Genomic DNA, 15443 nt, shown 5'->3' with positions numbered 1-15443 from the left:
AGCCCCAGTTTGAGAAACACTCCGCTAAATGGCATCACGCGCTTAGGGAGGAATAATTGGTGGGTTGAGACACGCAGGCCTGGCCCGGATCATGTCTCCCCCCTGCCTTCAGCTCCCACTTGGGTTCACCCCCTGTGTGGACCAGCATCTCGTGGTCCAGTGCGAGGGAGTGAATGGGACAGAGTGGATGATGGGAGCCGGGAGGACAGGGAAAGCGAGAGAAACAGGCCTGGTAAATGAAGCTACACACACACAGCTCACACATTCATATAAACACTCAGCCTGGTGTGTACACACACTCCCATTCACATGCAGTGTGACCCCTGCTAACACACCCCACCTGTGTCTCCCTCTAGCGGCTACACCACATATAGCGGCGTGAGAGTCAGCTACTGCCTCCCGGAAAACAGGGCTCTCAGTTTAGCTCAGCCACCCAAAGCAGGGGCACCATTACGCAGCCCTGGCCCGGGAACTGCCCTGCAATAGGAGCAGGACTGGAACCACTGGAGGTCCTGACCTCTCCTGCTCATTAAAGATCCCGTAGGCCCATGCCAATAGTGGAGCCCCTGGGCTGGTTTGGAGCCCTCAGGTAAGTATGAGCCACAACAAACCCCATGGATGAGCGCAGCCCCCGCGACGTCACACTAAGTACCATGAGACAGGTCTCCATCGGTCCATGCCTAGGCCTGAGCCTGCTGTCCTCCCCACATGCTACGCCCCCAGGGTGCAGACGGGACGGGACCAAGCCCTCAGTTTCATGCTGTACGCGCGAAGGATCCTTGGCCCGTCCCCCCTAACACACCCACGCTCTCCCAGTCCACGTGCCATTTGCCAACCTCTCTCCAGCCTCAGGAAAACAAACCCCAGCAGCTTGTTCCCGTCACCCCTCCGGAGCGCTCTGCATTCTTGCTGGAGGAATGCTCGCACCAGCTGATCGCAGAGGCAGGACGCTGCGGGCTGGGATAGCCCATCGCCCACATACTCTGAGCCAGCGAGACGTCACCCCCGTAACACCCACCTGCTGGTGCCCTCACCCTGCAGAATCAAGCCGCTGCCTTTCCCGTTTCGCCCCATAGCCGAGGAGACAGGACAGTGCCCTGTGGAGATGAACACAAGGAGGTAAGCCCTAGGCCGGAGCCGAGACAGCTTCACCCTAGCCTGGGGGGGGGGGAAAGAGGGAAACGACGGGAGGAAGATTCGACATTGCAACAGGACACGAACGCTCCTGGCGAAGCCAGCCGGTGCCAGCTATAAAAAGCAGCAGACAAAAGGCCTTTGTGCTGCAGAGCTGGACAAAGCTTGTGTGTCAGCGGCAAAGCCAAGGCCCCTATTCCAGCCTGGGGATCGGCCCAACCTTGTCAGCATCCCCCTCGCACACGCTACAACCGTGCCCAGGTGGGTCTCTCAGCTCCACCCACTGGGTCCAGGCAGGAGCTGGGGCCGCTGACTGGGCTGGAGTCAGCGTGGTCCTGAACAGCCTCGCGTGACCTTGGTCAGCTTTGGTTCTTCACTCCCTTGCTGTGTGGCCGGGGTCCCCCCGCGCCCCAAGGTCAGGGGCTCTGCCGCAGTGCAGCCTGGCAGCCTCATCGCCTGCAGCATGGGGGTCGCTAGGGGACGTCTCGGCCCCTGCTAGCTATACGCCCGGCCAAGGCAGGGGTTTGCTGGCAGTGACCCCGCAGTGTGGGGCAGAGATGCCCCCGCCCTGCCGCTGCAATCCAGTGAACAATTCCCACTGGGGGGCGGGGGGTCTGAGAGGAAACGCCTGACTGGGAGCGGAGCAGGGAGAGACCAAGAACCTCCCAACTTCCAGCCACAACCCAGAAACCAGCCTGCAGCCCAAGGCCCAGTATGAGCCCATGGGCAGGGCAAGAATGAATGAGCCACCCACTCCCTCCCATGCATCCTGCACTAGCCAGCTGCTCACCCAGCCTGATGCAGAGCACTGCTGCCCCCCCATGGATGGAACTGGGCACAGCAGGCAGCCTCAGGGCCTGAAGCAGCAGCATTGCGGCCACAAGCCAACACACCCCGCCCAGCACCAGCTTCACTAAGAAAAGGGGAAGTGTCAGCGATGGGGAAACTGCTCCTACCCCTGGGAATGGAGCAACAGGCGTCCTGACTCCATCCCTCAGGCCACACGCCCCTGCCAGAGCCAAGAACAGAACCCAGGAGCCCTCAAAGCAGCTCCTGCCACCCTCAGCCCCTGACTGCAGCTCCCCCACCCCCATAACGAAGTCAGCGCCTGCCCACTCCAGGCTGCAGCTCCACCCCAGGTCCCCAAGGAGACGATGATCCAGCTCTGCCCCAGCTTGTCCTGGATTCGGTGGGTGGTCGGTACCAGCTAGGGATCAGGAGCCCATCACGGCCGGGCAAAGGAGCCAGTGAGGACCGGAAAGCAGAACCCCACTGGGTGCTCAACCCACCGGGCAGGTGGGAGCAGCACCAGACCCTGCCTCTATTTTACCCCTCACTGGAAATGGCTCCGTCTGCGTCCTTCCACAGGCTGTACAGCGTGAACCCCCCGCTGACGGCGTGAGCCTTGCCCGAGGAGGGGAGCGGGACTGCTGGGTTCTCTCCCCAGCTGCGCAGCCTTTGGGAAGCCCCTGACACCCCCCCCCCACCCATTCCCTCTTGCTTGCAGCGTAGGGCTTCCCCCAGAGAACTGGAGCGAACGAGCATCGCTATTAGGTGTGTCCCACAGCGCCTAGCGCCTCAGGCTGCAGACGAGTGCATCCCTGCCTGAAGACGGACAGGGGCACCCCCGGTAGCCCAGTGCTGGCTGTAGGAAGCTACCAACCTTCACTTCCCACCCCCACGTTCAGTTCTCCCCTCCTGAGTGCCATTGGGCAGTGAGGGGCAGCTGCTGTGTCCTCCTCGCCACCCCTGCCACGAATGGCCCCTTGTGTTCGCACGGGGACCAAGGCCCGAACTAGCCTCAGACTGAGCTCTGCTCTCAGCGGGGTCCCTCCCAGGAAAAGGGTAGCGCACGTGGGGCAGAGACAAGAGCTGGGCAGAGGCCTTTTCTCAGCCCCAAAGTGGCCTCCCTTGCTCCCTGCCCTCCTACCCCACTGCTTGGAGCCACCTGGCCGACAATCCCCCCGCCCATTCCTCGCGCCAATCAGCCGCCCCAGGTCACAGGCTGCACGGAGAAGAACGGAGACGGGCCAGAGGCCGAGTCGACAACGCGCTTTTATTGACCAAGGTTGCGCTGGTGTTAGAAAGGGAACCGAACAACAGAACCCCTGAGCGAGTTCTCGTGGAGCCGCGAGGAGGGCGGGGACGGAGGCCCCATCACTGGGAGGAAGCCATGATGCTGGAGACACCTGCGGACAGAGGAAGGATGGAAATAAACCCCCGCTCAATGGATCCACTCCCCCCGCCCACTGATTAACAGCCACTGCCAGATCCCCCGTGCAGTCCGGACTCCAGCAAGGTCCCCACTGGGGCCAGTGAGAGCCGGGTGATCCCAGCGAGGGGCCGGACGCAGAGCCCAGGCGGGCGCCCAGCACTCACTGTCAAAGTCGATCTTCTCCACTATGTTCTTGGGTTTGATGCTCTCCTCCTGGTTGCAGATGAAGATCTTGCCCGACTCCGTTTCTGTCCAGCCGTATTTGCTCATCCAGACCTTCAGCTGGTTGTCTGCAGAGAGAGGGGCCAGGAGGCTGAGCAGACGGAGCCTTCGCCCCCCCGGTTAGCGCCGGGTGCGATCGCGTCTAAGACAGGACCGTCGGGGCAAGCAGTGGCTGCTAGAGCCTGCAGGCCAGGCCAGTCTCAGCTCGGGTGACACAGGAACCCAGCCCCATGCATGATACGAGGGCAGAGATCCCCAGCCGAGGGGACACAGGAAGGGATTCTGGTCTTTGCTACAGCACAGCTGAGCTCAGTCCTGGGTTTAATTGCACTGAGCTGGGCCCACTCGTCTGTCACTCAGCGTTCCCACAGCTTCTCCTCTCAACACAGGAGCTTCCAGGTCAGTTACCCTCCCCTCTCCCCCCGAGGGACTGTCTGCTCCTGGCCTGCGGTGGCACAGCCCTGATCTGTACCTGGGGTAATACCGTGGGGCAGGAGGAGCCCTGTGAGTAATGCTCGTCATTGCGGAGCTGGTTCAGAGCAGGGACAGGAGAGCTGCCAAGGAAACAGCGAGCACAGGTGGCACCCATGGGAGGACTGAAGGGCCTTACCTGAGAGGTCACCCAGCACCTCAGCAAGCAGCCACCGGTCGATGTGCTGGTACGTGATCCCCACCACGTGGCAGATGACTATGTGAAGACACAAGAGACAGATGTTGCTATTCCCACGTGACCCGACGCCCCTCCTCACCTCAGCATGGCTGGGGCTGAACCTGACCCACCTGCTGGATAGAGTGAGGTTTCAGCCCCAGGTGGATCAAGCCGCGTTAGAAGGCAACGAGAGACGGCGAGTGAACAAGCCCTGGTTCAGCACCCGGCTCCCATAGGGACAACATAGGAACATCCAGCCCCAAACTCCACGGCCCCGGCTTGCCAGCCGATGCGCTGGCCACCAGAAGGGATTTGGTGACCGGCCCCTGATCCCCACCAGGAAGGGGACACTGCAATTGGGGCGCACTGGGGCAGAGAGTGACGTTATTAGCCAGACTTACACTTCCTAACGGAGTCTTCAAACCCCGTGATCCCATCCAGAAGCTCCATGTTCTCATCCAGGGCTTGCTGCAGAGGAAGGACTCGGCGTTAGCGTGGGACAGTCACCAGCCAGGGAGCTGCAGGAACTACAGGGCGCAGCAAGGGCCACGGGGGACAAGGCAAAGGGCCGACTAGTTCAGTGGCCAGTGACGAATGCTGCAGAGAAAGGAGTCTGCCTCCCTTTCTAGTCTGGGTTGTTCTAACGGTGACCAGTGGACACCCAGGTGGTTAATTCCCTCCTGAGCCCATCCAGCGATCAGTCTACGCCATGATGTAGAAGCCCTTGGGTGTGTCCCCTAGGGAGCCCAGCTGCAAACCTTTGCTTCGTTAAAGGCACGTGCACTAATGGTTAGAGCAGCGACAGGCACCAGGTTCTAGTCCCAGCTCTGGGAGGGATAATGCCAAGTGGTTAGAGCAGGGCAGGCTGGGTGCCAGGACTCCTGGGTTTTAATCCTCAGCTCTGCACAAGACTCTGAACTCCAGTCACTTGCTGGAGGCACGAGTCATTCAGGCTGGTGAAGCCCAATAAGATCTCGGGGGAGGGGACACTCACCCAGAAGGCCTGGAAGTGGCAGGTCTCCAGTAGCTCTCCCAGGTAGAGGATCTGCCTGATCGGCCTCTCCTCTTGCTGAGGTGCAGGGGGTCAAGGGAAACATGCAGGGGGGAGAGGAAGGAGGCTGAGCCAGCAGGGCTGGAGCACACGAGCAAGTCGCTCCTGTCCCTGACGCTCGTTACTGCTCAGCCCTGGGAACGAGGCCGGGGGTGGAGTGCAGCAGCCCAGGGCCTCCACGAAGAGCAGCCATTTCCCTCTCCGTGCCCTGCTGTCAGGAAGAGGCTTAAAGCTCCCTGTGGTCAGGCCCAGCTGGGAGGGAAGGAGGGAGGAGACAAGTGGTAACCTGCTCCTTGGCACAAGAAAGCCAGCTCCCACTGGGGACGCAACACAACGCCACACAGGCAGAGTGGCCGGCTCAGGGGACTGGGAGACGAGGCTCCTCCCCCTCTAGGGCGCTGGTTCTGATCCAAGTCAGTACCGAGCGTCCTCAGTCCACCACCGTTCATTGGCTCGTCTTGAAGGAGCTCCCTGTTCACATCCCCTAAAGCCACCACCACCACTCGCTCCTTGTCACCCTCAGAAGCCAAGAGACGGTGGATCATGAACTTATTTCCCACTGCTGGGGGGGTCCTCTCGAGGCCAGAGCAAGGATGTGCACCCCATCCTTGCCTGTGCCACCCCAGTCTGCGGGGAGAGCCCTTCCGAGACCAGGGCAGGTGGACAGGCTGCTGGGTGTGAGGGGGTCATGCCAGGAGGAGGCTGAGTGCCCCAGGAAGGATACATGAGCCTGGTCGATCATACACTTGCAGAGGGTGAAGTCTGTGTGCGGCAGGTTGGTCAGGGCTTTGAGCAGGATCTGAGCCGTGACAGTGGTTTGGAAGAAAGCAGGATTGAACTGGTACCTGAGGAGGGAGAGAGAAGAGGTCAGCAGCCCTGGGGCGCCCATCAAACCCAGGTTTATCATCCCGCAGACATCGGGAGATGCTGCACATCATTCATAGAGCCTAAGGCTGTGATCATCTGCCCCCCCGTATGGCCCAGAGCACAGGACTGTCCTAAGTCAATTCCTCCCTGACCTAAAGAATCTTTTACAAAAGCAGCCAGTCCCAATTTCAAAATTGCCGGCAACGGAGAGTCCGCGACGGCCCGCGGTTAGCTGTTCCAAGTGCTAACTACCCTCCCTGTGAAAAGTGTCCATTTCCAGTCTGAACCTGGCGAGCTTCAACTCGCAGCCCTTGGTGGTGGCTAGTTAACTGCCCAGCTCTGAATAACTCCCCTGAGCTTTAACCGCGTCTCTGACCAGCTAGTGATGGGGCTGGCTCCATGGGGCTCGTAGCCACATAAGGACTAGGTTAATGATCACAGCAACTCTGCGCTGCCCCAGAGATGGACACTTGCATAGGGGCGTCTCCCTGTAACTGGTGGGGCCCAGCCTTAGCCAGGAACCCTCAAAACACTCACAGCTTGAGCACGGCCAGGTTGGCCTCCAGGTCGTAAGCGTTCTCCTTGGCCTGCGTCTCCACATAGCGCTCCAGTGTGGCCAGGTTCTCGGGGTTGTACCTGAAATGCAGGTCAGTGAGACACTCAGCAAAGCCCATGGGGGGGGGGGGTCCAGTGTTCAACAGGCCCCCTGCCACCCCCAGCTTGCCATCCGCATGAGAGCCTCTCCCCGACACCAGATCCCCACCTCCAGCCATTTCCTTCAGCCACTACCCCGCCCATCAAGCCCTGCTTCCTCTCCACCCCCATAAGGCCCCCGGCTCCTGGCTCCTGAGCCACTAGTGCCCAGGCCCTTCCTCTGACCATACTAGACACCCCTCCAGACAACGCCTCCACCCCAGCCCCTCAACCTCAAAACCCAGCCCCAGCTCTTTCCTCTGCCCCCCATCCCAGGCACCTGCCCCGAGAGCACCCAAACTGTACCAGGCCTCTCCACCCAGCCCCCCACTATCCCCATCCCCCCCCCAGCCCCAGCCCTCTCCTCTGCCCCCATCCCAGGCACCTGCCCCGAGAGCACCCAAACTGTATCAGGCTCCACCCACACTGCCTGCCAGCCCCCCTCATCCCCCCTCACCACCAGTCAGCCCCCACACTATCCCCATCCCCCCCAGCCCTCTCCTCTGCACCCCCATTCCAGGTACCTGCCCCGAGAGCACCCAACCTGTATCAGGCCCCTCCACCCAGCCCCCCACTATCCCCATTCCCCCCACCCAGACCCCCGCTACCTCACCCCCCCACACCCAGCCCAAGCCCTTTCCTCTGTTCCCCCCACCCCTCCATACCAGGCACCTGCCCTGAGAGCACCGAACCTGTATCGGGCACCCCCACCCCCCGCCGGCCCCCCACTATCCCCATCTCCCCTCACCCCCCCGCCAGCCCCAGCCCCCCGCTACCTCATCCCCCCACCCAGCCCCCCCACTATCCCCATCCCCCCTCACCCCCCGTCAGCCCCAGCCCCCCGCTACCTCATCCCCCCACCCAGCCCCCCCACTATCCCCATCTCCCCTCACCCCCCCGCCAGCCCCAGCCCCCCCACTATCCCCTTCCCCCCTCACCCCCCCCGCCAGCCCCAGCCCCCCACTATCCCCAGCCCCCCCCCCCCGCGGTACCGGTCGATGCCCTTGAGCAGTTTGCCCACGTTCGCCCGCATCTGCTCGAACAGCGCCATGGTGCGGGGGGGCGGGGCCGGGGGAGGGGGCGGGGCCAGGGCCACGGGCGGCCGGGACGCCGTCGACTTCCGCTTCCGCCGGCCGCCCTCGCGAGGCATGATGGGAAGGGCGCAGGCGCCGGGAGCGAGAGCCGAGGCGGCGCCCTGGCCCCCCCCATATCCGCCCGCTGGCCCCGCCCCTCCGCGGAGGCCCCGCCCCCATAGCCTACCCTGCTCCATCCCCCCACTGCGGCCCCGCCCACCCCGGGACAAGCCCCGCCCCCATAGCCTACCCTGCTCCATCCCCCCACTGCGGCCACGCCCACCCCAGGACAAGCCCCGCCCCCATAGCCTACCCTGCCCCATCCCCCCACTGCGGCCACGCCCACCCCAGGACAAGCCCCGCCCCCATAGCCTAGCCTGCTCCATCCCCCACACTGCGGCCACGCCCACCCCAGGACAAGCCCCGGTCCCATATCCTCCCCTCCCCCCCATGGCTCCCCAGTCCCCCCACCTGCCACCTCCCCAATCTACCCCCGAGCCCCTCCCTGCCTGGCCTCCTGCCCCCCTCCCCTCTGCCCCCCTCCGATCCTTCACCTTCTGATCCTTTGACCCCAGACCTAGGTACCCCCCTTCTCCCGCGGCCCCTCCCGGCCCTTGGGTGACCAGACGTCTCGATTGTATAGGGACAGACCCAATATTTGGGGCTTTGTCTTGTATAGGCTCCTATTACCCCCCACCCCCATCCCGATTTTTCACACTTGCTGTCTGGTCCCCCTACCTGGCCCCCGGCCTTTCCCTGCGCTGGGCACGGATGGGTCTGAGGGCCCCAGGTGACCAGCACGGTGCTGTGGGCAGGGCACTGGGCTGGGAGCCAGGACACCTGGGTTCTCGCCCGGCTCTGGGAGGAGAGCGAGGCCGAGTGGCTAGAGCAGGGGGAGCTGGGAGCCAGGGACACCTGGGTTCTCTCCCGGCTCTGGGAGGAGAGCAAGGCTGAGTGGCTAGAGCACGGTGGGGCTTTTGGGAATCAAATGAGTTCTACTCCCAGCTCTGCTATTGCTGCTTTAGGCAAGTCACAGCCCCTCCTTGTGCCTCAGTTTCCCCCTCCATAGACCAGGAACAGTGATTCCAGCCCGACTTTGTCAAAGTGCTTGGAGATTTCTGGGGGACTCGTGCAAAGTGTTATTTATTATCACTCCTCTTGGAATAACGAATAATCTCTCTTGACGGACCAGCCGTGTGAGCTGTCAGCGGATCTCAAAGCACTTTCCTGATTTCTTTGCTCACAAATCAACTGGATGGACCCTGACACTCTCCAAAATCCACCCGTGCTCCTGAGTCGCCAGGAATAGGGTGATTAGTTGCTTTATCTAGGTATCAGTTCCTGCTCTCTGAGCCCCTGTGACTCTGGCCTGCTAAGCAGTGACCCGCCTGGGTTGCCTTGTGCTGCGCGGATCTTACATTCTGTCTAGGGGGCCCTCTGGGCTCACACGACGCGCTGACGGTTCAAATCAGGAAATAAAAGCTAGAGAACGTTATCGTTCCCCAGATCACACACGGCTTCGCTGCGCGCGCGCGCACACCCACAGTCGCCCGGCGCTGAGCACTGCAGCATCGGTCTGCGGGCAAACGCCGAGGTATGGATGTCCAAGAGAGGTTGGCATTGGATATTTCCACCCGAAATCCCCAGGACGACTTCGAGCTGCTGCAGAGAGTTGGCGGAGGGACCTACGGGGAAGTTTATAAGGTAATTTTTGGGACCCGTTGCGATCGCTTTCCTGTAGACCCCGCTCTGCTGTATGTTGTAGGGCTTGGGTCAGCACCTGGTCAATAACACTCTCATCAGGTGCTCTCATGCTGAGTGGCTGCAGCATGCCACTAAATAAGATCAGTAGCATTTTCCAGCCCCTGGCATAATGCTCAGTGTAGGGCTGTGGGGAGAGTCAGGCCCCTTGTGCAGGACCCTGATGGTGATTACTGGGGGGGTGGGGGGAGCGTGGTATTTGCAATAGCTTCATTGTGAGCTTCGTGCTCCGGGACCTGGCAGGGCGAAAGCCTTGAGCTCGGGAGGGAGAAGAGCAAAGAAGATTTAGGATCTGCACCTGCTAGAATGAAAGTATCGCCATGACAGTGGGCGATGCGGCCGATAGCACAAGGAGATCAATGCGGTTTTGCACCCAGCTCCGAGGAGCCAAGCCTGTTTTATTTGTTTGTTTGTTCACTTGCTGCAGCTGCTTTTTGCTCTCAGTTATGCTCGGGGGCTGGGAGTTTGAGGCAGGTCTGGGTGAGTTAGTCCACCGACCCCGCTCATGTAGGCTGCTTTGCAAGTCCCAAATCTGCACCCTCGGGGCAGGCTGGAGCAAAGATACAGAGGGGTGTGAGATTCTTTTGACGGAAGCATCTTGACAAGGGGAAGGTCATTGGCACCAGTTCTCTCCTCGCTCCCACTGGTGAAAATCCGGAGTGAGTTAATGAGCCAGCTCCCTGGCTGGGGTACACGGGCGGCAGCAGAGGCCGTGGCCTGCGTTATACCTTGACCTGGATTCCCTGCACCTCGCACAGTCATTAACACCAATGCAGAGCGGGTGTGAAAGCTGAGCAGGGGGCAGTTTGCACCCCTCAATCTGCCCGAGGGTTCAGCATGATGGGGCAGGCTCCCAGGGCACAGCCCCGGTGGCAGGGAGGTCAGAACCAGGCCCAGGGGCTGCAAAGTAGAAAACGTGGGTTTGGTTTAAAATTTAACCACATTCGACAGAACAATGGCTGGCGGGGGCGTGATTTTCAAATATGAAAGTAAGCTAAAACGTGGGCACCTCGGGGGTGGGACGTGGCAGCTGTTTCCTACAGGGATCCCTCTCGCACCACTGAAATGCAGCCACCTCTGGGGTGGAACATGGCAGCTGTTTATATAGGGATTGCTCACCCAGTTTAAAAAAAAAATGCAGCCACCTCTGCGGAGGGGCATGGCAGCAGCTCATACAGGCATCGCTCACCCAGCACTGAAATGCAGCCACCTCTGGGGTGGAGCAGAGCCGCGGTGTGTACAGGGATTGCTCACCGGTTGCTGGATAGTCACTAAGGCAGCGATACAGGGAGGCAGCGTCAGAGCTGCCCTGGGGAAGGCACCTGCCTGGACGATGTGGGGGGATGGGAGCAGAGGGCTGCTGGGCTCGGCTGGAGCAAAGCCGTGGGGCGGGTAAAGATAGAAAGGGGCAGGAGTGGCCTGGGCCCCGACAGGAGCCCAGGGGCGCGGTGGGCGGGTGGGCTGCCAGGCTGCTGTGCGGCAGTGGGGACGGCAGCACCCAGCCCAGCCTAGGGGGTGGGGTGGAGCTGGGGCTCTCGGGTTCAGGGAGGAGAGGGAGCAGTCCTAGCCTAGGAGCTGGAATGGGCCAGGCAGGCGCCGTCACTAGCCCAGGCCAGAGGCCAGCGAGGCCTGGAAGCTGCTCTGAGCAGCGGGCGGGTGGAGGCGGGCGAGCGGGGGCAGCAGCGGGCGGCCTGCACCTCCCGTGCGACAGCCGCCCCACGCAGCTCCCCGCGCGCCCTGCTGCACGGCTGGGCTGGGGTCTGGCAGAGGGCAGCAGCCGGCAAAACGGGGCCCCAGGGCAGGGGGAGCCAGTCGGGTGCTCTCAGGGGCCTCGTCTGTGTCTCATTCCGTGGGTCACCCCCCCCTGCCCCTGCAGGGCTGTTGTGCCTGGGCATGGCCGGGCGCTGCTGCTGTGCCCACGCAGTGGGGCTGCCTCCTGCTGCTGGCCCCGCACGGCAGGACTCAGCAAAGCAGCTCGCCCCGGTAGGCCCCGCGTAGGGCTGGGCTGGGGGTGGGGGTTCGGCTCCCCAGAGCCTGGCTATTAGGGCAAAGAGCTCTCCCCATGAGAGTGCCAGTGCCCCTCACTCCCGACCCGCAGCCCCCTGATGTCCCAGCCCTGGGCACCCCCCAGCCCTGCCAGTGCCCCTCAATCCCGACCCACAGCCCCCTGATGTCCCAGCCCTGGGCACCCCCCAGCCCTGCCAGTGCCCCTCAATCCCGACCCACAGCCCCCTGATGTCCCAGCCCTGGGCACCCCCCAGCTCTGCCGGTGCCCCTCAATCCCGACCCGCAGCCCCCTGATGTCCCAGCCCTGGGCACCCCCCAGCTCTGCCAGTGCCCCTCACTCCCGACCCGCAGCCCCCTGATGTCCCAGCCCTGGGCACCCCCCAGCCCTGCCAGTGCCCCTCAATCCCGACCCGCAGCCCCCTGATGTCCCAGCCCTGGGCACCCCCCAGCTCTCCCGGCGCCCCTCACTCCCGACCCACAGCCCCCTGATGTCCCAGCCCTGGGCACCCCCCAGCCCTGCCAGTGCCCCTCAATCCCGACCCACAGCCCCCTGATGTCCCAGCCCTGGGCACCCCCCAGCTCTGCCAGTGCCCCTCACTCCCGACCCGCAGCCCCCTGATGTCCCAGCCCTGGGCACCCCCCAGCTCTGCCGGCGCCCCTCACTCCCGACCCGCAGCCCCCTGCTAGCCCAGCCCCGGGATCCCCCTGCCACAGCTCTGCCGGTGCCCTTCAGTTCCCCCCACCCCCCTGTATCCCAGTTTGCATTACTGCACTGAGCCTTCCTGCAGCCACCACGCTTCCCGTGGTGAACTTGCAGGGCCCTGCAGCGTCTGTTTGCAGCTGGGGAACTCCCTGGCGGTGCGAGCGATCGGCAGCTCAGGGCTGTGCACGGCCCTGGCTCAGACCAGGCCCTTTGGGGGAGCTCTGGGTGCCCGTCCTGCATCCCTGGACCCTATTCCTCCCCAGAGCAGGTCGCAGGTTCCCCCACCTCAGCGCTGGAATGCTCCCTCCACAGGCAGGGTGGGGGATTTCAGCCTCCAGGGCCCAGGCAGCCTCTGCCAGTGGAGGGGGGTGCTCAGTGGTGGGGGCTGGGTTGGTTCCTCGCTGGGATCCACCCAACTCATGGCACAGAGGGGCCGGCTGCACTCCTGCCCAGCGGCCTGGCGTGCAGCGAGCTTGCTGGGTCTCGGCCATCTCTGTGCCCCCACTGGCCAGCCCCCACCTTGGCCATGGAGACACAACGCCCCCGCCCACCGGTGGGTGCATGAGCAGCGGACCCTGCCTCTGCCCACCTGGACTCCAGGGCCTGCTCGGGAGGTGACAGCTGGGGCCAGGCCATGTGGGAACAGGCCCCGGGGTGGGGGGGCTGAGGTGGGGGGTGCTCTGGGCCTTAGACAGCGGCTGTCAGGGGAGGGAGGGGACAGGGCCGGTGCTGAGGGCGTGAGGCTGTTGGGGGGCGGATTGTGGGTGCCTGGGGTCTCTCGGCAGCTAGTGGCAGGATGTCCCCTGCGCCAGTACGGTTTGGGGAGATCCCACTGAGCCGCTCCTGCCTGGGGTCGCACAAGTGCCCGGGACCCCTGGGCTGCCCCCTTGTCCTGGGGTGCGTCTGGGGCGGGCGGCTGGCACCGGTCAGTCGCCCGCGGGCAGGAGCGAGGCCCCGACATGGCCGACTCCCGGGTTTGCGATTCAGCCGTGGGCTTTTACAAGCTCTCTGTGCGGGAGGGCAGGGCCACCCATGCTGGGCGGGTCAGGGCGTGGCCATGCCCAGATCTCGCCCGCCCGACACTGGCCTCCGGGGGATCAGGGCAGCAGCTGCCATCCTGCTCCTGAGGAGTTTCCTGCAGGAAACCCGGCTGCTGGCCAGAGAGCGACGGGGCTGGAGGAGCCCTTCCCCCGCTGGCTGCCCGCCCGCCCGCCCAGGGTGTGTGCAGAGAGAGAGACACTGTGTGGGCCATGCAGCCGCACAGACATACAGACACACACAGGGACATACAGACACACACACTGCATGGGCCATGCACACACAGACATACAGAAACACACTCTGCGTGGGCCGTGCAGCCGCACAGACCTACAGACACACAGGGACATACAGACACACACACTGCATGGGCCATGCACACACAGACATACAGAAACACACTCTGCGTGGGCCGTGCAGCCGCACAGACCTACAGACACACACAGGGACGTACAGACACACACACTGCATGGGCCATGCACACACAGACATACAGAAACACACTCTGCGTGGGCCGTGCAGCCGCACAGACCTACAGACACACACAGGGACATATAGACACACACACTGCATGGGCCATGCACACACAGACATACAGAAACACACTCTGCGTGGGCCGTGCAGCCGCACAGACCTACAGACACACACAGGGACATACAGACACACACACTGCATGGGCCATGCACACACAGATACAGACACACACACACACTGCATGGGCCACGCACACACACAGACATACAGACACACACACACTGCATGGGCTGTGCATACGCACACACACACACACTGCATGGGCCGTGCACAGACACACAGACACAGACACACACACATTGCATGGGCCGTGCACGTGCACAGACATACAGACACACACACACAGGGACACATGCTGCATGGGCCCTACACACCCACATCCACACCCCGACTGGATGGACCATGGACATACAGACACACGGACACGGACACACTGCATGGGCCATGCACACACCCATAGACATACAGACACACACATGCACACACTATGGGACATACGCACACACTCTGCATGAGCCATGCGCACACACACGCACACGGGCCCAGAGCCCTTCCCCCACAGACCACCAAGCTGGGTGGTTGCGCATACACACACAGACAGACAGGCGAAGTGTTTCCCCTGCGGGTTGTCTAGACACACCCACAGACACACACAATCCGGCAGAGAGAGAGGCACACATGGGAGCCAGCAGACAGACAGACTCACAAGTCAGGAGAGACGTGAGTTCACCCCCAACACCCACCCCCTCTCCCACCCACTGACACGCTCCTTTCCACACCTCCCTTCACACCTTAGCTCGCACTCTCCCTGCCCTGTTCACACCCACACGTGGCTGAGGATTCAGCCCCTGGGGCCAGCCCCTGGTGGGGGAGGAGGAAAGGGGTGGAGGAAGGTTGGCCCAGTTCTCAGGAGACCCAGGTTCAGTTCCCTGCTCTGCCACAGGCACCTTGTGTGACCTTGGGCGAGTCACTTAGCTGCTCCGTGCCTCGGTTTCCCCCATCTGCCCTGTGGGGATAGCAGCCCTGCCTCATGGGGGCTCGTGAGGATCAGCGCTCAGCACACCCAGGACACACCCGCTCGCTGCAAGCGGGCCCACGTCGACTGAGGCCCAGCCACTGAGCAGCAGCGGTGGGGTGGGGTGGGGAGAGCTCTCCCAGCCCGAACCGGAGAGGGGATGCGCCTAGACCGGGAAGAGGGGGACAGACGGGCGTAGGCCGGGGCTGTGCTGCTCACTTCTGCAGGCACAACTCTGCCCGTCACGGGTGGGAAGAAGCCGCTAATGCCCCTAATGCAGTTACATTAGAGCATATTCCCCTACGGGAGCAGCTGTGGTGGGTGAGGGAGAGCTGCGTCTGCACTGGGGGCGCTGGGCCAGGCCGGGGTCCGGCCTTGTCCCGACCTGGCGAGGGTCGTGCAGCGCCGGACGGGAAGCGCTGCCCCGTTACGCCGGGAGAGCTGCGTCCGCACTGGGGGCGCTGGGCCAGGCCGGGTCCGG

At 63.0% G+C, this 15443-nt stretch overlaps 2 protein-coding genes across 6 annotated transcripts in view; one reads left to right on the top strand and one right to left on the bottom strand.

Annotated features, from left to right (window-relative positions):
- The first annotated feature begins 2355 nt into the window (after window positions 1-2355).
- Window positions 2356-15443, top strand: part of MAP4K1 (mitogen-activated protein kinase kinase kinase kinase 1) — a 41520-nt gene continuing 28432 nt past the window's right edge. Inside the window, exons 1-2 of one of the 5 annotated variants that reach the window (XM_044988996.1) lie at window positions 2356-2430; window positions 9411-9608. In XM_044988996.1, the coding sequence (XP_044844931.1) occupies window positions 9501-9608 (108 nt within the window). In that variant the 5' untranslated portion in view covers window positions 2356-2430; window positions 9411-9500. Of the gene's footprint in view, window positions 2431-8454; window positions 8695-8864; window positions 9215-9410; window positions 9609-14333; window positions 14668-15443 lie in introns of those variants that run through there. The other 4 variants (XM_044988994.1, XM_044988995.1, XM_044988993.1 and 1 more) reach the window with 4 other exon arrangements.
- Window positions 3174-7973, bottom strand: EIF3K (eukaryotic translation initiation factor 3 subunit K). Its single transcript, XM_044988998.1, has 8 exons — window positions 7824-7973; window positions 6676-6774; window positions 5996-6116; window positions 5215-5289; window positions 4622-4688; window positions 4182-4259; window positions 3514-3639; window positions 3174-3323 (listed from the first exon to the last, which is right to left on the bottom strand). Exons 1-8 carry the CDS (start codon window positions 7880-7882, stop codon window positions 3292-3294), a joined length of 657 nt encoding a protein of 218 aa, XP_044844933.1. The 5' UTR covers window positions 7883-7973; the 3' UTR covers window positions 3174-3291.

The sequence above is a fragment of the Mauremys mutica genome, chromosome 15, assembly GCF_020497125.1.
Source record: "Mauremys mutica isolate MM-2020 ecotype Southern chromosome 15, ASM2049712v1, whole genome shotgun sequence".
NCBI classification, from domain to species: domain Eukaryota; kingdom Metazoa; phylum Chordata; order Testudines; family Geoemydidae; genus Mauremys; species Mauremys mutica.
Note: the sequence above shows the minus strand (reverse complement) of the source record. Positions and strands in the feature narration are given on the sequence as shown.